The 25546-nt window shown below is 48.9% G+C and overlaps 1 protein-coding gene across 1 annotated transcript in view; it reads left to right on the top strand.

Moving 5' to 3' along the window:
- Nucleotides 1–25546, top strand: part of LOC309546294 (E3 SUMO-protein ligase RanBP2-like) — a 258408-nt gene that overhangs the window by 15042 nt on the left and 217820 nt on the right. Inside the window, exon 5 of the mRNA XM_082245888.1 lies at nt 16022–16249. Within this exon, the coding sequence (XP_082102014.1) occupies nt 16022–16249 (228 nt within the window). The remainder of the gene's footprint in view (nt 1–16021; nt 16250–25546) is intronic.

Below are 25546 nucleotides of genomic sequence, written 5' to 3'. Positions count from 1 at the left end.
TATGGGTGGTGCAGTAATCCCTTATCTCAACAGAAGCCTCACATGTCTGGTGGTCAAAGTTCTGGTTAAGCATGCTGTCATTAAAACATCTGGTGATCTTGGACAAAGTCTTTATGACTCAGCAGATGCAACTGGCAGTTGTTGCTGTTGGCATCTGCTGGAGCCTTAAAGTGGAGTTCCAGCCATTTACTCACCTGTCCAACGGTCCAGCGATGCGGCCGCCGGAAGCCTCGATCCTCTCCCTCGGTGCCGGCATCACTGCTGTGGGCACCCGGCTGTTACAGTTTGCGGCTTCACAGCCGGGTACCCACTGCGCATGCGCGAGTCGCGCTGCGCGCCGTGATTGGCCGGCAATCTTCTGGGACCTCTGACGTGTCCCAGAAGATTGCAGGGAGGGAGGGGGAGAGGAGAACTTCCGCTCAGGGCGCCGCGGCGCTCCGAGCGGAAGTGGGAGCGGGTACCTGTCAAAACTAGGTACCCGCTCCCCCCCCCAAAAAATGACATGCCAAATGTGGCATGTCGGGGGGTCAGGACTCCCTAAAGCGGAAGTTCCACTTTTGGGTGGAACTCCGCTTTAAGGTTGGAGCGCAAGTCTGCATGTTTGGGACTTGTCCATATTTCCTGTTTTTTCTGGCTCAAGTGGCTGCTCTGCAGTTATCCTGCAAGAAGGTGCTGGCAAGTTTTCCCTTTTCGCCGGGGACATTTGGGCTTGGCCTGGTTAGTTAATCCAGAAGATTTTGGGCAATTAAGAATTTCTTTACCATTTTGGGGGGGGGGGGGAGGTAAATGCACAAATTATTCTTCCATGAGACACTTTGCTGCTGTTAGACTTTGACTTCTAAGTTGTAATCTTGGTTTCAATTTGGCGTGAAATCCTGAGCTCCCAAACCAGCATATACAGAGTTCAAGTCCTCTTCTCACTGAAGGGGCACTCCCACTTCGAGTGGGGGAGGTATTTGCAGGCTTTTAGTGGGCAGGATATAGCAGACAAAGAATTTTCTCTACAGGGGTATGCAGCGGGACTTGGTATCTCAATAGACTTTTCAGGGTGTGGAAATTCCAGATGGAATTCGTTTAGAGGTGGCCTCTCTGCAGCCAGGGCGTTTCTGGTGTCCTAGGCTTCAGTTGCGGGAGAGAAAGGCTTTCCACGCTTAGTGTCGTGGTTTGGGCTATCGGGATGTAGCTAAATTCAGTCAGTCAGGCAATCTCTCTAATAGTCCTTCCTAAAGGGCCAAAGAAGGGTTTCACATGACTACTAAGTCTACCATTTCTCTCTGGATTCGTCAGTTTTTTTTCTTTTTTCTCAAGCGTATGGTTTTAATGGAAGGGCTTCACCTTTTCTGGTGATGGCTCGTTCTGCCAGGAGTGTAGGTGCCTCCTGGACTATCCGTCATCAGGCATTAATAGCTTGGGGTTTGCAAGGCCACAACTGGTCTTTGGTTCACACTTTTTTAAGATTTTACTAGGTGGATGATGGCGCCTGGGGAGTGTTTTGCAGGCTGCTGTGTGTGGTTCTTTTTGGGCCTGTTGGCAGTTGCTATGTCAGCCTCCCCTCATGAGCAGTGCTTTAGAGGCATCCCTGTTAGTAAGGATAATAAAGCTGCTTTATGTCCATTGATGTACAGTAAAGAAAATGTAACTTTTAGCTTCCCTGTAAAATCCATTTTCTTTCGTTCACTGACAGACACAATTCCATGTCTTCAGACCATTGGGCTTTATGCTGCTTTCTCTATAGGAGTAGGACTAGACCTGAAACCTATTTGGTTATGCCCCTGGGGTAGTCCCAGAGAGTATACCATCACTTCTTGCTAGGGGACTCCAGTTTTTTTTTTCTGCCTAGTCAGGAGTTAAGGACCTGGCTCTCTGCTGTGGTCTGTGGTCCTGGCATTTTTTTCCTTTTTTTTTTTAATGGATTTTCTCTTACGTCCTCTGACAGTCGCCGCCCACTCATACAGTCTTTACCAATGGGTATTGACCTGTTATCCATAGGAGCAAGCTAGGCATAAGACTTGTTAAAAACAAAAACAAAGTAATTTACATAGACACACCTATGGGGGCTGTCCCACTGGTCCAATACCCCCCTGCTATCAGCCATCCCAACTCAGTTTGTCTTCTGCCTAGTTAGGAGTGAGGCTCTCCCTGTGCTGGGGCTACAGTCTCGGCCTTCTATTTTATGATTTTATTTCTGCAAATGAGTTTTTTTCTTTGCAATACTAGCTGTTTACCAGCATTTAGTTAGTCACTTCTTCAAGATGACGGCGTCGCGGAGCTGGGAGTTGCACTGGTCGTCCTGGTATCCCAGGACAGAGGGCCTTATGGAATCCCAGCCCACATCGAGCGTTTAGCAGGCTATGCGTATGCCCTGGCCTCGCAAACGACCTGTCCCTGTCCTCAGGGATGAAAGCTTGCGAGGTGGCCACCTCGCCTGGACGTCTCGCCCACGGTTCCGTGCTTTGCTAGCGTCCTGCGTTTTGGCTGACTGCACCCCCGCCATCTGGGGTGGGAAGTTTCCCGTCGATGTGAGGCACCCCATGCCATCGGATACGGTAAGTACATTCTGTGTGGGGCCTCTGTCTGGGGCTGGCAGTCCTGTGTGTCTGTGGTATCCCCTAATGTCTGTGCATTTTTGGGGCTCCCTTTCTCCCGGTCCCTGTGGGGGCTCTGACACAGCTAGCTCGCTATGTGGGGGTCCCTCTCCTATGTGACACTTTTTTTGGTGTGTGTGTGGAAGGTACAGACACGTGCGGCGACCACTGTGGGGTTAAAAACCGCTGGTCCGTTATTTTAGGTGTGAGCAGCATGCTGGCTTCACTGTGGGTGCTTCTACAGCGCTGTATGTAGTGTGTTTTGGCGCCTTACGGCGCCATCTTGTGTGTGGCAATGTGTTCTTCTGAGCACATGTCGGCGGCCATTTTCCCGAAGCCTCCCATTACTTTCTATGGGCAACCATGTTTCCTTAGTCTGAAGTCCTAGTTAAGCCTCCTGCGGTGACATCACTTCCTTGTTCTGTACAGAGAAGCTCGGCAGGCGTGTGGTAACACTTGTGGGGTCTGTCTTGCTGTTTTTTTGTGGGAATACCTTCTGGCTGTCAGCTTATTTCTGTTTGGGGGTCTGCTTGCAGAATCCTTCATAGTGGTGTACTGCGGGTATCGTGGTGCGCTTAAAGGGCCCAGTACCTTGAAGAAAAAAGTCCCAGGACAGCAAATTTCCCCCAACTTTGGTGGATGATTCAGGTTCCTCTGAATCTTCTGCTCTGACTGCCGCACTTGCGACTTTAGCGTCCAAGGTGGATCTTTTGATGACTGAACGGGACACTAGAAAAAGGCCTAGGATCTCTTTCTTCTGATTCTGTATCTGACATGGTTGCCGTAGATAGTGTGCCCCTTGAGGGGTCTCGCTCTTCTCAGTCTGAGGGGGAGGCGGAGGATGCGGGGGTGGATGATTGCCCCCCTGGGACGGCCGAGGACCGCGCAGCTATGGATGCGCTGATCATTGCCATTAAGGGAATGCTACATTTAGAGGATGAGCCCAATCCTCCGGGAAAACGGTCCTCTTTTGGTACCCACAGATCCCGTAAGGCGACGCAGGTATTTCCTTGCCCCGCTGACTTCCACGAAACTGTGAATGAACAATGGCATAACTTGAAGCGCACTTTTGTGGTGCCAAAAAGTTTCTACCCCTTTGCGTCTCCTACGGAATCGCGCTGGTCTGTGGCTCCAAAAGTTGATCACACTGTAGCCAGATTGAACAGGGCCACTCTGGTACCCACCGAGGATTCTCCGGTGTTTAGGGATCCTACGGCTAGGAGGCTGCAATCTCTTGCCCGACGTTCCTACATGGTGGCGGGTTCCATGCTGAAACCTATTTTCGCCTCTGTCATGGTGGCTCAAGCTGTGGCGTGTTGGACCAAGGTGCTCAGGCGCACCCTTGTGGCTGATTCTGCCCCCCCCCTACTAGCTTGGAGATGGTGGATCAGATTTATCAAGGGGTCATGTATTTGTGCGATGCGGCCTTGAACGAGGCCCCGTTGGCTGCGCGCTTATCTAGTGTCGCAGTGCTTAATCGCTTTGTGCTAATCCTAAACATCCTAAGGAGTTTGCATTACATTCCCTGGATGTTGTCAGGGCGATCAGGGTTTACCTGTCGTCCACTGAATCCTTTCGGAAGTCGGATTCTCTTTTTGTCCTTCCTGCGGGACCTCGGAAGGGTATGGCTGCGTCTGCGGCGACCATTTCAAAATGGATCAGACAGACGATTGTGCAGGCCTATTCGATTAAGGAAAGGGTACCGCCCTTCCCTGTCAAGGCGCACTCTACCAGAGCGGTGAGTGCGTCCTGGGCCTTCCAGCATCAGGCTTCGGTGGCCCAGGTGTGCAAGGCTGCACAAACTTGATGTTCTGGCATTGGCAGATGCCTCCTTTGGCCGCAAAGTTCTGTGTGCGGCAGTGCCTTAAGGGGAACCCTAGTTTTGCGGGTCCCTGGCTGTTGGGGTTGATTTCCCCTTGTTTGCTTTCCTGGGTTATTGCTCCAGTTGAGCTTTTCTGTTCACGTTAGGGTTCCTTTCTGACGTGGGTGCTGCGTTGCCTTTATGACGGTTGTGTTTTCCCACCCCTCATGTCTACAATGCTTTGGGACATCCCATTGGTGAAGACTGTATGAGTGGGCGGCGACTGTCAGAGGACGCAAGAGAAAACAGAACCTTTGTAAAATCTTACCGTAAAATTGCTTTCTCGCAGTCCTCTGACAGTCGCCGCCCCTGCCCCTCTATTTGGGGTTCTTGGACTTTAACTGCTTGCTACCAAACTGAGTTGGGATGGCTGATAGCAGGGGGGTATTGGACAGCCCCAATAGGCGTGTCTATGTAAAGTACTTTGTTTTTAACAAGTCTTATGCCTAGCTTGCTCCTATGAATAAGAGGTCAATACCCATTGGTGAAGACTGGTATGAGTGGGCGGCGACTGTCAGGACTCAGAGAAAGGAATTTTACGGTACGATTTTACAAAAATTCTGTTTTTTTTTTTTTTTTTTTTTTTTTTAGTTTTTCTTTTTGTTCCTGTATGAACTACAATCAACAGCCGGACTTGGCAACGCACTGGATATCCTAGATCCTTATGGTCTTCCCAGTCTGGCCTGCGAGCGAGACCTAACTATTAGGTCCGCGCTAGGTTGGCTGCGACATAGCCCCACTGGATGGGGGCTGGCCGGCGAGCGAAACACTTTGCGAGGTCGCATAGCCCTGGTCACGACAGCAGTCACGATCAGTCGCAGCATACCTCAGGCCACAGTACCCTCCATTCCATGATGGTGCGGTGGACTGCTGGGAGTTGTGCCTGCCTGGTGCCGTGGTATGGTGAGTAGTGTCCGCCCCCCTCCTTTCTTACAGAATTGCTGTGGTGGTTGCCGCCCCTCCCTGGGGATGGTAGGCCCCTTCCTCCCCCCTCATGTCTTTCCCCCTTCTCCACAAGGGAGTTCCCCCTGCGTAGGTACCCTCACCTGTCCCTCCCCCTTAGCCCCTTTTGGGGGGGCATGGGTGTATTTGGGTAGGGGGGCTTGTCTGGTGTTGGGCCGGAGGGTAGTGTTTGGGTGCCGCTGTCGGACCCTCTTTTGGGGGGTGTCCATACCTGGGTGCTGCGGGGGCCTGTTTTAAAAAAAAAAAAAAATCTGGTGTTCAGGGTCCCGTGGAGTGCCTCGTGGTGCTGCCATTTTGCCCTGGATTCTGTATTCCCAACTTTGGCAGCCATGTTTGTGTAGTCCAGCGGCCATGTTTTTAGTTCCCCCCCCATAGAGATTACGGTGGCCATTTTCTTGTCTGCTGAGTGCGGTGATGTGCTGTGGGGGGCCTCTGGAGTCAGTGTCTTCTTTCCATCGCAGTGTGGCAGACTGGCGCTCTCCAGCTTGGGTGAGGAGTCTCTTGGGGTACTTAATCCTTCCTCTGCTATATTCTGCTCCATGAGTGTGCTGATTCTTGTGGTGCCCCACCTTGATAAAAAAACAATTTTCTATTTTGTGCACGGCGCCACTCCGTTTAACCCTTTTGTTGACCTAAGCCTCTGGAGTGCTTATCGCCACTTGACCCACTCCTGGAAGCCCTCTGGGTCTTTGTCTGCCCTGGCGGCCATGGTGGCACCCCTGCAGTCACTAGTTTCCAAAGTAGATATTGCCCTGCAAAAGAGGCCTAGCAAGAAGCGCCCCTGCCTTCACCTGTATCCTCTGCTTCCTCAATCTGAGGTGGCTCTGGCTCCCACGGACGAAAGTCAGCCCACTGGGTCTGCGTCCACGCACGCTGAGTGCTTTAATAGTGAGGATGAATCATCCTCCTCCGCAGCCGCGCATTATAGCGCTGCTGGAGGCCTAATTGTGTCAGTGCGGGAAACTTTAAAGTTGGTGGACTCAGCTGATGAGTCTCTTCTGAAGAAACTGACAGTTCCACTATCGGTGGATTCTCAGGTTTCCAGGCTAAATAAGGTCACACTTTTTGCCGGTGGAGGATTCTTCTTCTTCTTCCTTTATGGACCCCGTGGACAAGAGAGCTGAGGCTCTGGTCCAGTACCTCTTCACTGTGGTTTCAATTTAGAGACTGGTGTTTGCTATCACCTTGGTATCTCAGACCTTAATGGAATGGGCAAAGATTTTACGCCAGGATCTGGAAGGGGATCAACATCTTCCTGAGCTGGCGGATTAGTTGACCAGGGGTTACAGTATATTTGTGATGCATCCTTGGATGCGGCCCCCTTGGTCGGCTGGGTATCTGTGATGGTGGTGATCCTTCGCTGCATCATATGGTTGAAGTACTGGTCAGCTGACCAGGCTTCTAAAAAGGTGTTTTTTTTTTTTTTTTGGCTTCGTTCTGTAGGTGACCGTTTGTTTGGTGCCTCTATGGAAGAGATCATTACGGTTCTTACGGGAGGTAAGAGTACATTACTTCCACAGGTTGCTAGAGGCAAGGAACCTCGTCAACGTGGTCTTTTCTTCTCCGCTCACAAGTAGCCCTTTCGTCGGTCTGGATCGCAGGGAAAGGGGTTCAAGATCCACCCATAACTTTGTGGGAGGCTCCAAGAGACCCTGGCATGGAAAGTCCAAAGCGGGCACTTTAGGTTCCGCAGACAAGCCTTCACCAGCCTGAAGGGTCGCCCTCTCCTGCATTTGGGGTGGGGGGGACGTCTGTCTTTTTTCTGGTCCGTGGACCTTGCTCATTCAAGATAAATTGGTCCACGAGTTACATAGTTACATAGTAGGTGAGGTTGAATAAAGACAATAGTCCATCCAGTTCAACCTGTGTAGGTGTGTGTGGCTGTAATCATCTCACATACCCCTGAATGTTCTGATCCTTGAGATGTAAGTCTAAGAGTCTTTTGAAAGCCACCATACTACCCGCAGAAACCACCTCTTGTGGTAGAGAATTCCACAATCTTGTTGCCCTAACAGTTTACTAACCCCCCCCCCGCGTTGCCTGAGGTTAAAACGCTTCTCCTCTAATCGCAATGTATGCCCTCGAGTCCTCATGCAATCCCTTCAAATGAACAGCTTTTTTTCTAAGCTGGGATCCCCATTAAGATATTTCTAAATTGCTATCATGTCCCCCCTCAGACGTCTCTTCTCCAGGGAGAATAAATTGAGCGATTTGTAGACGCTCTTCATAGTCAAGGTCCTCCAATCCCCTAATTAGTTTAGTTGCCCTTCTCTGGACTCTCTCCAGCTCCAACACATCCCTCCTGAGGACTGGCGACCAGAACTGGACGGAATACTCCAGATGCGGTCGGACCAGAGTTTTATAAAGTGGAAGGATTATAGTCTTATCTCTGGAATGCATCCCTTTCTTTATGCATGCTAATGTTCTGCTGGCTTTGGCAGCTGCCGCTTGACATTGCATGCTGTTGCCTAATCTATCATCAACCAAGACTCCCAGATCCTTCTCCATTTTTGATTCCCCCAAGGGTTCCCCTCCTAACGTGTATTGTGTTTTTATGTTTTTAGTCCCCAAGTGCAAAACCTTACACTTCTCCACGTTAAACCTCATTTGCCATGTCGTTGCCCACTCTGTAATTTTGTCCAGGTCATTCTGTAGGATATCTGCTTCATGCTGTGAAGTTATTGCCCTGGCCAATTTTGTGTCCTCTGCAAAAACTGATATCGAACTACTGATCCCGACCTCAATGTTGTTTATGAATAAATTGAACAAGGTTGGTCCCAAGACTGAGCCTTGGGGCACCCCGCTTACAACCTCAGACCAGTCTGAGTATGCGCTGTTTATTACTACCCTTTGGACACGCCTTTTAAGCCATTTCCGTATCCAAGAGCAAACCCTGCTATCGATACCTGCAGACCTTATTTTATAAATTAAGCGCTTGTGGGGAACTGTATCAAACGCCTTAGCGAAATCCAAGTACACCACATCCACTGGTCTCCCCCTATCAAGCTCACAGCTCACCTCCTCATAGAATGTTAAGAGATTGGTTTGACAAGAACGCCCATTTGTAAACCCGTGCTGATTACTGCTGATGATGTTGTTGTCTTTAGCAAACTCTACGATATAGTCCCTTATCATCCCCTCCTGAAGTTTACATACTACTGATGTCAAACTGACAGGCCTATAATTTCCCGGGATATGCCTCTGGCCCTTTTTGAATATTGGAATCACGTTAGCTTTCTTCCAATCCCCTGGTACATCTCCTGTCCTAATACTGTCAGCAAAGATCAGGAACAGTGGTCTCGATATAACTTTACGGAGTTCCTTGAGTACTCTCGGATGTACGCCATCCAGGCCTGGTGATTTGTTTGTGTTAAGTTTATCCAGCCTTTCCCTGATTTCACCCTCTGTTAGCCATAGTGGCAAGTCCTGTGTATTGCTACTAGCCATACAGTCATGGTCAGTGTACCCCTCCGTTTCCTGTGTAAAGACTGACGAGAAAAAAGCATTCAGCACAGTTGCTTTTTCAGTGTCCTCTGAGTTGGTACGGTTACAAGATCGAGTTTCGGTCCTTGCCTCCGGCAAGGTTCTTTCTTTCCAACTTACGCCTGTCTCACGAGTGGCTACAGGGCCTCTATGGAGCAGTGCAAGATCTGTTAGCACAATGAGTTATTGTGCTGGTTCCAGAGTCGGAACAGTTTCATGGTTTTTATTCAAACCTGTTTACAGTTCTCAGGAAGTAAGGCAAGGTTCGTCGGATCTCATGGCTCTGAACCACTTTGTGCGGGTTCAGATATTTTGGATCGAGTCCATCCGTGCGGCAGTAGTTTTCCTTCATCAAGGAGATCTTCTGGTCTCTATCAATCTCAAGCGCGTTTTACCTTCATATTCCAATATATTGGGCATTAGCGGTTTCTTCATTTTGCTGTGGGTTACCTGGATGATTTGCTTCTGCGTTCACAGTCTTCCTCGGTTCTAGAAGCCGACTTGCACATTACGGTGCCAACTCTACAGAAGTTTGGGTGGGCACTGAATTTTCAGAAATGGCCACTGACTCCATCCACCAAGCTGGACTACTTGCGTCTGACGCTGGACTCCTTCTTCAGACAAAACTTCTGAAGCTACAGGATGCAGTTCGGCTCCTGTTGTCCAATCATCCGCCATCACTCAGGTCTTGCATGCAAGTGCTGGGTGTGATGGTTTCCACTTTCAAGGCGGTTTTGTTTGCACTGTTCCACACCAGACTTCTGCAAAGAGAGTATCTGACCAAATGGAACAAGGATCCGCTGTCATTGGACAATCTGATCCTATTGAGTCGGGGTTTGAGGGAGTCTCTTCTATAGTGGCTCCGCTCCACGGCCCTGCGTCTAGGGAAAATCCTTCTTCCCCTGTATTGGACTGCAATCACCACGGATCCCAGTCTGTCCGGATGGGGAAAGTGTCTTGGGAGTGTGTTTGTCCCAAGGTGTCTGGACTCGGGAGGAGATATAATAGTGGTATGGCGCTTATAGATAATGCAGGGGAATATACAATAATAATAACGATAAAGTGGGGAGTGGTGAGTCTGGAATGAGTGGCCAGGACAATATTCAGCGTATAGTTATAGGCTGTACTGATAATGAGCAGAAGGTGGGGATTATAAGTCCATTGTGCAAGTCTCTGGGGAGATAAAGAACTCAAATCCACTGAAGAATAAGCAGATACAGAGTAGATCCAAGGATGGATGGGTGGGTCACAAGGCACTCAGGGCTGCTGTCCGGGAGAGTAAAGTCGACTCTGAGCAGTAGATAAAGAGAAGAGGGAAGCGCCTCTTGAGTGTGGTAAAAGCACAATTTATTACAAAGCGATATAGTAACTTACATTATAGTAAGCAGGTAAATACATGGCTCTCCGAGGGCGGCTGCTGGGGGTTGCATCCCAGTCTCCCGATGTCCAGGCGCAGGCTTGATGACTGGAAATTGGTGGAGACTTTCCTGGGTCCTTCCGGAGGTGCCGTGCAGCGGTGAAGACTTGTGCGGCGGCCAGGAGTCAGCGGAGGCGTCTGATATCACAGGTCACTTGTGAAGCCCAGACTGCCCACACCAACCTGTGACGTCAGACGCCTCCGCTGACTCCTGGCCGCCGCACAAGTCTCCACCGCTGCACGGCACCTCCGGAAGGACCTAGGAAAGTCTCCACCAATTTCCGGTCATCAAGCCTGCGCTTGGACATCGGGAGACTAGGATGCAACCCCCCAGCAGCCGCCCTCGGAGAGCCATGTATTTACCTGCTTACTATAATGTAAGTTACTATATCGCTTTGTAATTGTGCTTTTACCACACTCGAGGCGCTTACCTCTTCTCTTTATTTGGACTCGGGAGGAGTCCAGGCTGCTGATCAACATCCTGGAAATTTTGGCGATCAGACTTTGTCTCAATGGACGGATCCTCTGCAAGGACGCCCTGTGTGGATACAATCGGACAATGCTACTGCTGTGGCACATTTTAATCAAGGGGCAGAGAGTGCCCTGGGGGCCCAGGAAGTTGCCAGTATCGGGGTTCGTACGGTCCTTGAAAACCTGGAAAAGTTTTGAAATTTGGAGATGACACTTTCCAGGCCTGGAAAGGTCATGGAAAATTAGGATTCCACTAAGGTTTTGGAAAAGTCATGGAAATGTAACTGGGGAGGAGCGGGGAGCGGCGGGGGGAGCGGATGATTAAAGACTTTAGTGTAATTTATTAATTTATTCAGTAATGTTTGCCAGTGCCACATACTATTTGTATTCCGGGTCCGCGGTATGCCCGTGCGCTGTCACGCAGCAGCCGAGGAGATGATCGTGCAGTGCACCAATCACTGGCAGCGGGGAGTGCCGGCCGCGGTTTGCCTGGATGTGACTGGCCAGCAGCAGCAAACCAATCACAGGCAGCGGAAGCGTCACTGGAGGGGGGCCAGCTCCATGAACGTGATGACGCGGAAGGGGGCGGTAACCATTTTGGTTACCGCGTCATCACGTTCATGCGGCCGGAGATTAGACAGGTGTAGGTGCTGCAGCTCGACATCAGCCATGTATGTTGTGGGCAGGAAGTTGGCTGTCGTCTGAGCAGAACTTTCAGAATTTTCCTGCTTGTGGCCTCCTTTTGGCTCTTCTGAGAAGTGGGAGCTGTCACCTGTCTTGTCCACATTCCGAGTGCAGGACCTGGAAAGTCACCAAGCATTTCCATACTTCTGCTGGGCACACAACACAGGCCATACAACTGATCACCCCACACAGGGCAGATGACTCTGGGGACATCACGCTGGGCGCACAACCCGTCACACCATTGTGGGCACATGACGCAGTACACAAAACTCTAGGTACTCCACTGTGGGCATACGACTCTGGGTACATCACATTGGGCATGCGACTGATCACCCCACACAGGGCAGATGACTCTGGGGACATCACATTGGGCACATGAGTCTGGGTACACCCCTTTGTGGGCACACAAGTCTGGACACATGACACAGACAGTACACACAGCTCTGGGTACATCACACTGGGCATACCACTGTGGACACACGACTCTGGGGACAACGCGTTGGGCATACGAATGGTCACACCACACAGGACAGATCACTCTGGGTACACTCCTTTGGGCACACAAGTCTGGGCATATGACACAGTACATGCAGCTCTGGGTACACCACTGTGGGCACATGAGTCTGGGTTCACCACGCTGGACACATGATACAGTGTTCACCACTGTGGGCATGTGATGCGCACACCATGCTGGACAGATGATGGTGCACTCGAGGCTGGGCACATGACACAGTGCACACAACTCTGGGTACACCACATTGGGCACACTACTCTGGGAACTTCACACAGCTTCCAATCCGATCGCTGGCTTTTTCACCCGTGCGCCTGAAGAGACACCGGCTCCCAGCTGCGGCAGAGGTGCTTCCATCTCATCCACTGTAAAACAAGGGACCATTTTGAGTCACGCTGTATACAGAAACGAAACCCTAACTGCAGAGGTACTGTACACTACAAAGATTGTCATTTATTTTAGTAAAAATATGCTGGGTGTCACATGGATTTTCTTCTTATTTAACATGTAAACATAGACATTTCATGAAACATTAGGTCATGAATATTTACGTGAAGTCATGGAAAAGTCATGGAATTGGTGAAAATGTGTATGAACCCTGCAGTATCTTGAGGTGGGCAGAACGATATGTTCTGGCCCTCTCTGCTGTGCTTATTCCGGGGGTAGAGAATTGGCAAGCGGATTATCTCAATCGGCAGACGTTGGATCCGGGAGAATAATCTCTTCACCCGGAGGTTTTATCAACTGCGTCTTCAGTGGGGGGACCCCCAATGTGGACCTGCTGGCCTCCTGTCTCAACAGGAAGGTGCAGAGGTTCGTGTCAAGGTCTCAGGATCCTTTGGCAGACGCCCTGGTACCCCCTTGTGGTCACTATCATCTGATTTACGACTTTCCTCCAATACAACTTCTCTCGAGACTGCTACGCAGAATCGAGGTAGAAGGGGATTCTAGTCATTCTGGTGTCACTAGAATGGCCTCACTGGTCTTGGTACACAGGTCTGGTAAGGCTGGTAGCAGACGTCCCTTGGAAACTTCCTCTCAGGAAAGATCTGTCTCTGAGACCAATCTTCCATCCTGCTTTACGGTGGCTGGCTCTAATGCCCTGGCTATTGAAAGCTAGGTGCTGAAGGACAGAGGGCTATCGGAGTCGGTGATTTCTACATTGTTAAAAGCTAGGAAATCTACTTCCAGGAAGGTTTATCATAGTTTGGAAGGCGTACAATACTTGGTGTGAGTCTGGGGGGGTTTCTCCCTGCTCCTTTTCTATGTCTCGCCTGTTGGAGTTTCTACAATTAGGTGTAGATCAACGTTTGGCTCTGGGCACCATTAAGGGCCAGATTTCCGCCTTGGCTATATTTTTCCAAAGGCCGTTGGCGGTGAAGTCCTTGGTTCACACTTTTGTGTAGGGAGTTCGCTCCTGCGGTGGATCTCAATTTGGGAAGGTCAGTGCTTCAAAGGCCTCCTTTTATAAATATTTGAGAACTTCCTCTGCTCACTGTCGCAGAAGGTGGCTTTCTTAGTAGCTATTACTTCCGCACATCGCATGTCAGAGTTTGCTGCGTTGTCCTGTCGGTCACCTTGTTGATTCATAAGGACAAAGTGGTGTTGCGACCCTGTCCGGCGTTCCTTCCTAAGCTTTTCTTGGGTTTTCATTTGAATGAGGATATTGTGTTACCGTCCCTATGTCTTAAGCCGAAACATCATAAGGAATTTGCCTTGCATTCCTTGGATGTGGTAGGTGCGATTCGGGTGTACCTGGCGGTGACTGAACCAATTCGAAAATCTGATTGTTCTTACGGATGGTCCTCTTAAGAGGCAGGCCACATCTGCTGCCACCATTTCCAAGTGGATCGGGCAGATGGTGGTGCAGGCCTATTCCATTTAAGATCAGGTTCCTCCTTTCCCTGTTAAAACACTTTTTCTACGAGGGCACTTAGTAGAAACCTTCCACCTGGGCCTTCCGTTATCAGGCGTCAGTGGTTCAGGTATGCAAGGCGGCTACGTGGTCGTCTGTACACACATTCACAAAGTTTTAGGTGGATGTACTTGCATCTACGGATGTGGCATTTGGGCGCAAAGTTTTGCAAGCTGTGGTTAGAGGCTTTCGTTTCTTGAGGGTGTAATCTTTTTTTCCTGGTGGTGAGCTCCTGTTTTTACCTGGTTGGCTTAGGGTTAGCCTTGTTGGGAATTCTGCGTAATGACACTGCTTTGGGACATCCCAATGGTCTAAAGACATGGAGCTGTGTCTGTCAGTGAACGAAAGAGAATTGGATTTTTGTCTTGCCGTAAAATCCTTTTCTCTGAGGTTCACTGACTGACACAGCACCTGCCCCCCTGTTGGCTTGAGTTAAATGTTTTGACACTGCTTGTTACAAAGTCCTGAAGCAGGAAGTGATGGTATACCCTCTGGGACTGCCCCAGGGGCGTAACCAAAAAGGTTTCTGCCTAGTCGCCCTGAAAGAGCAGCATAAAGCCTAATGGTCTGAAGACAGAGCTGTGTCCGTCAGTGAACCTCAGAGAAAAGGATTTTACGAGAAGACAAAAATCCAGATTTTTTTTTTTGTCCATCAGAGGACACTGAAATCCTTCCCCTCGGTATTGTGGTGTGTGGCTTGTTATAAAAATAAGGACCTTCCTATTAGTGATCTACTGATATCGTTTTTTCATTGCCAATACCGCTACCGATATTTTGGTCATTGGGTATCCGTATCGGCCGATATTTTCGTACATTTAAAAAAGTTTTTACTTTTACAGGTACTCTTGTGGAGGGATCTGGGGGTCTAAACCCCTCCTCTTCACTTAAAAGCATTCAAAACGCCAAGTTTTGGCTGTTTTTATATGATGTAATTATTTTGAATCCATTACCCTGTACTTCCGGAAGTGTCATGACATCCCTTCTGGGTTTTTGCATGGAGAACCGATCAGAGCCGAATGCGGCTGTGATTGGGTCTTCGGCGGCTGGGCAGGCTGGTTGCCCGGGTCTCCCGGTGGGACGGGAGACCTGAGCGAGCCACGTCATTACAAGGAGCCCCCCCCGCTCCTTGTAATGACATCGGAGCAGCTTCTCAGCCCCATCGGTTGTCATTACAAGACTGCCGACCTTCGGCTATGGTCGCCGGTATCGGGGTGATGCCTCTAGCTGCAGGCATCACTCCGGTACAAGCACTTTCCCGAAATATCGGCACGATCGGTCACCTTGGTGGCCGAATCTGATAAATTGGGGAAAGTGCAGATCGGCCCTCCGATATGGGGGGGTGGAGAGAATTAAACTCACAAATCCAGATCCTTTCTACTTCTTCCATAAAACATTAATTTTGCTGCCAGACTGACTCCTATCTAGATATTTCTTTTGCATACGCATGTTTTTTTTTTTTTTTTTTCTTCTCTTACTTTTTTTACCTTTTTAACCTCTAATAGTAAAACAATCTGCTATTGCTACTGATTTGACACAGACTATACTAGGTTAGAGTTCTTAAGAAGGTGGAGAACATAACATTAAAGTGGAACTTTAGCTTTAAGCTCTCTGAAAATTTGGCAATGCCAGGTGTGAAGTCACCTCTGCCGGGCCATTGAAAAGGGCTGGGATTTGTGACCTATAACCCGGAAGCATCAATGGATCCAGGTGAGTATAGTTCTGTTTTTTTAAAAATGTCTACTCTTTTATAGGTAGGGCCATTCTTCTTCTAGGAAGTAGGACCTGTTTTTTAAGCTGAGCTTCTATGATGCTTCTGAAAAATGGATGTCCCTTGTATATATTAGATGAGGAAGACACCACTATGATGATCCTACTTTGAATATTTTTGTCTACCACTTTTATCAATTGACCAGAACATATGGGTTTTCTAAACCCTGCAGTATGCTTGATATATATAATGTATGTTTAAAAAAAAGCATTGCTTATCTGAGATCAATTATCTATTACTGTTAGATATTTCCAGTACAGGTCTGCAGATTGTATCTGTTGTGGTGGTGTATCCCTTTGGTAGTTTTCAATTCTCATGTAGACTGTAATTTCGATTTGTGATATATTTTTTTTCTTTTTTCAGGAGCAACTCTTAAACTGTCAAGGTGAAACAGGCTGGAATCAGTTGTTTGATTTGATTCAGTCGGAACTCTTTGCAAGGCCCAATGATGTTTTTGTCAATATTAGACTTGTAGAGTTATTTCGGTCAAGCAAAAGACTAGATGAAGCTGTGATCCACTGTCTGAAGCCAGATAGAAGAGTCTTACGCACACACTTAGAATGGTGCTCATGTGTTGTTCAAGTTTTAAAGGTATTTATTTTCTTAGCAGTTTGTCTCCTAAATTATTTGACATTTATGTGTGTTTTTATTTATGCACATACTGTATGTGTTAATCCTACAATTTTATAAGTAATTTTGATGGCAAACTGTGTGTTCTGCCTCAACTTTCCGCTTCCATTTTCCCTCTATGCCTCATACCCCCCACTGACAGACCTGTTCCCTGCTCAGACACCAAAATAAACTTACAGCTAAGGGGACTTCCCTATGTCTATTAGGGGCTTGTTCAGGGAGAGAGATGAAGTCAAACCTGGATGAGATCGCCACAGTGAGGAATAGTGTGATGGAAGGAGGATGGAGAAACCATGGTCTGCTGTTGGGTTGCATGCAAATGGGATAGTGAAAAGTTTTCACTACTTCATGGTGCAAGGAAAATCTTTTGCAAGCTGTATTTTGTGACCTACAAGCTATATCTTTGTGCCAAATGCACACTACTGTGAACATATTGACGTGGTGTAAAGTAGTTTTTGACTAACACCCAACTCTCCATACAAAACACGCCCCTATGTAAACGAAGATAATGGGTAGAGAGCTTTTTGCCAGGATTTACTATTTGAAAAACCTTTTGAGAAGAAACGGGCTTTTCCTGTAGTGGATCCTGTCATTTCAGTTTTCAATAAACCTTTCAGTTCCTTTATGAGGATGTTCTCTCTTTTAAGTAATCTTTTGATAGGTATTTGAAGCCTTTTGAAAGGCCTTATTTGCTTGCAAATCCAGCCCTTGCCATCAATTGCAATGTCTATTTGCCATACTATTGCTATCTAGGCAAGATAAATTAAAGACCAGGACCTGTCTTGGGTGACCCTGCTCTCCTAGAACAATTACAGCTAATGCCCTCAGCCCCCCTCCAAATACTTACCCAAGTCCTCTTTTTTTATTCCAGTGCTGTGCACATGTGCAGCAGTGGTGGTCTCTCTTCCCCTGCCTTTACAGGACATACTAAGAGCAGCGGAAGCCATTGGCTCCAGCTGCTGTCAGTCAAATCCAGTGAGCAGGAAACTGGATGTAACTGAGCCACGCTTTGTATTTATGGACACACACAGCCCAGCTCAGAAGCGCACCCACACATGTGGCCCCACAAATACAGGGGTTGGTATGAGAGCATGGAGAAAAGGAGCAAACAGTGCTGGCAGGCACTCCATAGAAAGATGTAAGGATGCAAATCTTTTTTCTCTTATCGTTCATTGACAGACGCATCTCCATATCTTCTTGACCATTGGGTTATGCTGCCCCCTACAGGAGTAGGACACTAGGCAATAAAAAGCTTTACCACTCCTATGGGGCAATCCCTGCAGGCATACGCCCACACACTGCTATAGCCTTGTTTGTTTCTGCCTAGTTTAGGAGTAGGACCTTGTTTTCTGCTGGGACTTTGGTCTTAACTGTTTTTTTGTGGGAACCTTTTTGTAAAGACTTTTTTTTTTTTTTTTTTTTTGTCGGTGTTCCTGAGAAAACTACAAGCAACAGCCGGCTGGGTTTCGGACTGGATATGCTAGATCCTTAAGGTCTCCCAGTCTGGCCAGCGAGTGTGAGCAGGTTATAGTCCAGCACTAGGCCAGGCCCACGGGTGAAACACCTCGCTGGAACGACCACTACCTGGGGACGTTATCCCCCCGGGACAACATCCCCCTAGACATAGGGTTAGGGTTAGAGGGGGGATGTTGTCTAGGGGGATGTTGTCCTAGAATCCTACCTGGGATGCCCTGAGTCGCAGCGTACCCCCCTGGCCCTCGGGAACCCCCACCCCGGGTGGAGAGGTAGTCTATTCGGAGTGGCGCCCACCTGATGCCGTGGTATGGTGAGTAAGTGTCCTCCCAATTCTCTTGCGGTCTCGGGGTGGAGGTGTGACCCTCTAGTATCCCTCGATTTCCCTGGCCTCTAGGTGATACCAGGCCCCCCTTCGGTTGTCCCCCTCCCCCCACAAGCAGGTTCTTACCTCTGGGGGGAGAGGATGTATTGCAGTCTCTGCGGCGGTTCTGTGGGGGGTGGTTCTTGTCCTGGTGGGGCCTCCTCCTGCGGGCCCCCAGATGCCTCTGATGACCCACCTAGGGGGTCCTGGAGACCGCGTGGGGGCCTCCATTTTTGCGTTAGTTTTCTGCTCATCATCAATGTAAAAAGTCTTTCGATGAAATGCATGGGCATCCATGTTTTGGTAGTTCCCCATAGGAATGCCATCTGGAGCTGCTCTTTTTGCTGGCTGCTCATGTAGTAGGAGGGGACTGTCCTGAGACGTTCCCCTGTGGTGTCTTAAGCGGCCGTTAGACGTTGCCTTTTTGAGGAGTTTCTGGTACAGAGGACTGTTCCGCCTTTTGGTGGATGTACGGTCTCTAGCTGAATTGGACTACCGTTGTTCCAGTGGTGGAATCCCCGTCCTGTAAGGACTTGGGGGGGGGGGGGGGGGATAGGATGGCGCAGGCTATGGCCTGCGATCTGTACTCCCTGGCGTCTGCACTGGGAACAGTGTTTGTTTTCCCTTGCCATGCAGACTCTGCCTGATGGGCGGAGTTGCACTGCCGTGACTTGGTGTGGGGCATGTCCCTCTTGCCCTGGGGGAGCCGTTGGACCAACTGGCGCAGGGGCTGCAATTTGTTTTCAATGCCGCGCTGGTCGAGGCTCCCTTGTATGGGGCACCTTGTTTTCGGCGGTGGTTATCCAGCGTCTACTTGACCGTTGTGTTGGTCTTCGGATCAAACTTCTACGACGGTCTTAATGGATCTCCCTGTTCAGGGGGATCGCCTGTTGGCGCTGCCCTGGATGACATTATATAAGGGTCTCACGGGGGGAGAAGAGTGTTTTCTTTCACAGGCTAACAAGGGTAAGGGCCTTCGTCACAGTCGGGGTTCTTCCCTTTCGGCTCGCAAACAGTTTCTTGGTCCCTTGGGGACGGTTGATTTGGTGAAGTCCTTGCAGACTTCCGCGTGTGGTTCCAAACGACCCTGGTCTGGAGAACATGAGATCGTTTTTTTTTCCAGACCAACGGACGAGGCTTGCGCGGCCTGAAGGTGCTTCCTCACCCATCTAGGTTGGGGGGGGGGGGGGGTCCTGGCCGATGGAGGACCTGTGGCTGGCCCGGATCCCAGGCTGCTGGGTTCAGGAGGTTATGCGGTCCAGTTGCAAGATTGAGTCCCGATCCATTTATTTCCAGTAAGGTTTTTTCCCTTCAATTTACGGCTGTCCCCGGATCACTTACGGCGCTCTGGGGCAGTTCAGGCTCTGGTTTAACAAACTGGACCAACTGTTCTTTTTAACCACTTCCATACAGAGCAGTTTGACACCCTTCCTGCCCAGACCAATTTTCAGCTTTCAGCACTCTCACACTTTGAATGACAATTGCTCAGTCATGCTACACTGTAACCAAACAAATTTTTTATCATTTTTTTCACGCAAATAGAGCTTTCTTTTGGTGGTATTTGATCACAACTGGGGTTTTTTTTTTCGTGATATATGCAAAAAAAGAGCAACAATTTTGAAAAAAAAACACTTTTTTTTAGTTTCAATTATAAAATTTTGCAAAAAATTAATTTTTCTTCATACATTTGGGCCAAAATGTATACTGCTACATGTCTCTGGTAAAATTAACCCAAATTAGTGTATATTATTTAGTCTGTGTGAAAGTTATTGAGTCTAGAAGCTATGGTACCAATTACTGAAAATTGATCACACCAGAAGTACTGACTGCCTATCTCCTTTCTTGAGGCCCTGAAATGTCAGGACAGTACAAATACCGCCCAAATGACCCCTTTTTGTAAAGTAGACAGTCCAAGGTATTTAGTAAGAGGCATGGTGGGTATTTTGAAGTTGTAATTTTTTCCCACAATTCTTGGGAAAATGAAGAAGAAAATTTTTTTTCTTTTTTTTCCCACAAAGTTGTCAATTTATAAGCTATTTCTAACACATAGCATGTACACAGCAAAAATTACACCCAAAAATACATTCTGCTACTCCTGAGTATGGCGATACCACATGTGTGAGACTTTTACACAGCCTGGCCACAAAAAGATACTCCACGTCCAAGAAGCACCTTCAGGCGTTCTAGGAGCATAAATACACATAAAACTTTCTTACTACCCATCACACTTTTCAAGGCCCTAGAGCACCAATACAATGGAAAAGTCCACAAAATTACCCCATTTTGGAAAGAAAACACTCCAACGTATATTCTATGAGGCATTATGGGTCCTTTGAACATGTCATTTTTTTCCACAGGTTTTTGGAAAATGTGGGAAAAAAATAAACTTTTTTTTTTTTTCCCACAAAGTTGTCAATTTATAAGCTATTTCTAACACATAGCATGTACACAGCAAAAATGACACCGCAAAATTCATTCTGCCACTCCTCCTGAGTATGGCAATACCACATGTGTGAGACTTTTTCACAGCCTAGCCATATAGAGGGGCCTAACATCCAAGGAGCATCATCATGCATCCTAGCCACTTGCCTAGGCCTATTTTTGACATTTGGTATTTACAAGCTAAAATCAGTTGTTTTGCTAGAAAACTGCTTAGAACCCCCAAACATTATATATTTTTTTTTTAGCAGTGACCCTAGAGATTAAAATGGAGATTATTGCAATATTTTTTATCACACCGTATTTGCGCAGCGGTCTTCCAAACGCAATTTTTTTGGAAAAAATTCACTTTTTTTAATTAAAAAATAAGAAACCAGTAAAGTTAGCCCAATTTTTTTCCATAATGTGAAAGATAATGTTACGCCGAGTAAATAGATACCCAACATGTCATGTTTCAAAATTGCGCACGCTCACGGAATGGCGACAAACTTTGGTACTTAAAAATCCCCATAGGCGACAATTTAAAAATTTCTACAGGTTGCCATCCTTGAGTTACAGAGGAGGTCTAGGGCTCAAATTATTTCCCTTGCTCTAACGATCACGGTGATACCTCACATGTGTGGTTTGAACACCGTTTACATATGTGGGTGGGGTTTCCGTATGCGTCGCTTCTGCGCGCGAGCTAACGGGGACAGGGTGCTTTTAATTTTTTTTTTTACTATTTATTTTATTTATTTTTTATTTTTACACCGTTTAACAAAAAAAAAAAAGGATCATTTTTATTTCTATTACAAGAAATGTAAACATTACTTGTAATAGAAAAAGGCACGACAGGACCTCTTTTTTGTGAGATCTGGGGTCAAAAAGTCCTCAGATCTCACAAGTACACTAAAAGATAGAAAAAAAAATTATTATATAAAATGAAAAAAAAAAAGACCTTTAAACCGGTTGCTAGGCAACATTTTCCGTAGCCCCGGTCCTCCAAGACCATAGAGTCAAGTGAGGGCAAGCTTGCCCTCACTCGACATCCTGTCTGTGAGGATCCGGGACCGGATTGTTTTCCCCGCTGCGGGCGGGTCCGGTAAGCGGGGAAAAGGACCGGACGCGGGGGGGGCACCTCTTCCACCATCCCAGAAGGGTGATCCCACGGCGAATCCGCCGCTGGGACCACCCTTATCGGAAAGCCAACCGTCCACCGTTTAAAAAAATACCAGGGTTATGGCAGCTATCTGCTGCCATAACACCGGTATTTAGGTTTAAACGGAGGACGTATATAAACCTTTTTGGACTTGGACATGGTGGCTGTATGAAGGGCGACAGGTACTCGGGTACTTTGTTGGGCAGGTGACAGGTACTCTGGTACTGATGAGCAGGTGGCAGGTACTCGGGTACTCCGATAGGCAGGTGACAGGTACTCGGGTACTCTGATGGGCAGGTGATAGGTACTGATGAGTAGTACTGATACTGATAGGTGATACTGATACGTGATAGGTACTGATGAGTACTGATGAGTAGTGATGGGTACTGATGAGCAGGCGGCAAGTACTTGGGTACTTCAGGCGTCAGGTACTCTGATGAGCAGGTGGAAGGTACTCGGGTACTCTGATGGGTAGGTGACAGGTACTCGGGTACTCTGATGACGGGTACTCCGTTGACAGGTACTCAAAGTACCCGAGTACCTGTCATCAGAGTACCCGAGTACCTGTCATCAGAGTACCCGAGTACCTGTCATCAGAGTACCCGAGTACCTGTCATCAGAGTACCCGAGTACCTGTCATCAGAGTACCCGATGGGCTGGTGACAGGTACTCGGGTACTTTGATGGGCTAGTGACAGGTGCTCTTTATTGGGGGGGGGGGCAATCAGTGTGTTTGGGGTGCACTATGATTGGTAACTAGCTGTTACCACACTCTCTTCCTCACACAGGATCAGTGTGTGAGGAGGAGAACACGGTGACAGCTAGTTACCGTGTTCTCTGTTGACATGTGTGACCGGCTGTGATTGGACACAGTCGGTCACGTGGTAAAGAGCCAATTTCATTGGCTCTTTACCTAGATCGGGGATCGACTCTGTCCGAGGGACGAGCCTCGTCCCCGATCGCTGCTCTGCGCGCCCCCGGGGGCGCGCATTGCAGAGAGAACGAGCGGCTCGTGCTGGAGCCGCTCATGTGATCGGCTGTGATTGACACAGCCGATCACGTGGTAAACAGCCAATTTCTATTGGCTGTTTACCTTGATCAGGGATGGGCTATGTCCGAGGGACGAGCCTCACCCCCGATCGCCGCGCTGCGCGCCCCCGGGGGCGCGCAGTAGCAGCTAGAGCGGGCGGACGTCATATGACGCCCGCCCGGATCCGTACAACCACCATGCCGACGTCCTATTACTATGACTCGGTATGGAAGTGGTTAAGGATCCGTGCAAATCAAAAATTCAAGTTGGTATCGGTTTGCACGGCAGTGGCTTCCCTGCATCAGGGGGATTCCTCGCCTCTATAGACATCAAGCTGCCTACCTTCACATCCTGTTATGTTCGGGACACCTACAGGTGGTTCTTTTTTTTTTTTTTTTCTCGCCGTGGGGAAGGATCTCTATCGGTTTGTGGCGTTGCCCTTGGGTCTCGCTTATGCTACTAGGGTCTTCACAAAGGTGTGGCTCCGGTCTTGGCGCTGTTGCGGCAGCAGGGCGTATCAGTCCGGGGTTCCTGGCCGATCTGCTTCTCCGTGTGGAGTCTCCTCGGTGATGACAAACGGATTTGGAAGTCAACACGAGAACTCTGGAGGAGTTCAGGTGGGTTCTGAACGTTCAGAAGTCATCCATTGGCCCTTTTTATGAGACTGGACTATCTGGGCCTGACTTTGGACTCGCCGTCAGGGTGTTTTCTCCCTCTGGGGAAAAGACTCCTGGAACTTAAGACTGCTGTTCATGTCCCGCACATGGTCGTCCCTTCGGACCTGTATGCGAGTTCTGGGACTGATGGTGCAGTCTTTTGAGAAGGTCTCTTTCGCTCAATCTCTCTCGGGGATCCCCCAGAACGCGATCCTTCTCGAATGGGACTAGAATCCAAACTCTCTACTTTCAGATCCGGCTGAGCTGGCTGACCAGGGAGTCTTGAGCTGGAATCCTCCCTCCCCTTTTTTCTGAACACTTATCACCGCGGTTGTAAGCCTGTCTGGGTGGGAAGGAGTCCTCGGCAGGTTCTCTGCTTCGGGAGTTTGGCAATGGAGGATCCAGGTTACCGATCAATGTCCTGGGGCTGAGAGCAATCCAGCTTTCCTGATTCACCAAATCGGGCACCTGCAGGTGCACGTTCAATCGACTATGCCACGACCGTGGCTTATGTCATTCACCAAGGGGGCACCAAGGGTGTCCTTGCAGCCTTGGGTATGTCAATTCTTAGTTGGGCAGTGCGCCTTGTTCCAGCTCTTCCGCTGTTCCCTTTTCAGTTGTGGAAACCTTGGCGGGCGGATTGCCTCAGTCGACAGACAGGCCTTGAATGCAGGGGATTGGTTCCTTCATCTGGAGGTGTTTCTGCAGTTGTGCCTTCGTTGGGGGCACTCCAGACGTGGACCTGTTGCATCTACAGGATAGTGCTGCGGTTTGTGGCCCGCTCCCGGGACCTTCTGACACAATGGGGGCACCATGAGTTCTGTCATGGGCAAGAACATTCACTAGGTTCAACTTAAAGGATGCAGAGTTTAGCATGGTCACCTGTGCACCGATGCCACCTGCGTGGTCGTGTGTGCGTGCGTGCTCACGGATGGGCCAAGATCAGTCTGAGCTGCGGTCTGCCTTTCCTCCTCCCAAGTTGCTGCCAATAATTTTTTGCAGGATTGAGGCAGAAGGGATTCCTGTCTCTCGTGGCTCCGGACGGGCCTTGCCGAGCTTGGTACGCCGGCCTGGTCAGGCTGGCCGCAGACGCTCTTTGGAGAATTCCTCTCGGGGAGGAGTTATTGTCTCCAGGGCCCATCTCTTGTCTGACTTTGCGGTCACGGACTTTGCCGACTTGGCTGTTGAATGCCAGGTGCTGAAGGACGGGGGTTTGGCTGCTTCAGTGATTCCCACCCTGCTTGAAGCCTGGGAAGCAACTTCTAGGGTGGTTTTTTTTTTTTTTTTGTTCATCATACAAGACCGTTTTATATTGCGTGGGCTCCCCCTCGCTCTTACTCGGTGGCCCGGATCTTGGCTTCCTTCAATGGGGAGTTGATCATAAGTTGGCCTTGAGTAGTCAAGGGTCGGGTTTCAGTTTTGGCAAATTTCTTCCGAAGGCCGTTGGCCACCTGTGCCCTGGTGCGTGACTTCTTCCAGGGGTGTGACACTTGGTGCTTCCAGTGCGACCTCCGTCACCCATTGGGGGCCTTGATTTGGTGCAGTCGGTTCTTTTAGACCCTCTGTTTGCAAGTATTTGAGGGTATCCCCTGCCTACCTTAGAGAAGGTGACCTTCTTGGTTGCGGTCACAACATGCAGGTGTCAGCACTGGCGACATTGTCCTGTCGTTCTCCCTATATGTTGATCATGGGGCCAAGTGGTATTTCATCCAGATCCATCCTTCCCTCCGAAGGTGGTTTCTGGTGTTCACTTGCACAGGGACATTGTATTCCCATCTTGTGTCCTGAGCCCTCACATCCTAAGGAATATGCATTGCTTACTCTGTTTAGAGTGCGGGCACTCCAGGTGTACTTGGCGACTACTGAGTCTTTTCGTGAGTCAGGCTTGCTCTCTGTACTTATGGATGGCCCGTGAACGGGACTGCCTGCGTCTGCTCCGTCTATTCCCGGAAGGATCGAACAGACTGTGGTGCAGGTTTTTAAGGATCAGGTCCTACCGTTCCCCGTTTTGGCACATTCTATTTGGGCGCCTAGTGTTTCCTGGGCTATTCATAGCCTTGTGGGCATCTGTGCTCCAGGTTGCAAGTCGGCTACCTGGTAGTCTGTTCACACTTTTACCACTTTTTAGAAGGTGGATATGCTGGCATCTGCAGATGCCT

This window comes from Pelophylax lessonae (assembly GCF_965119305.1).
Source record: "Pelophylax lessonae genome assembly, chromosome: 2".
NCBI lineage: Eukaryota > Metazoa > Chordata > Amphibia > Anura > Ranidae > Pelophylax > Pelophylax lessonae.
This window is presented reverse-complemented; position numbering and strand designations above follow the sequence as displayed.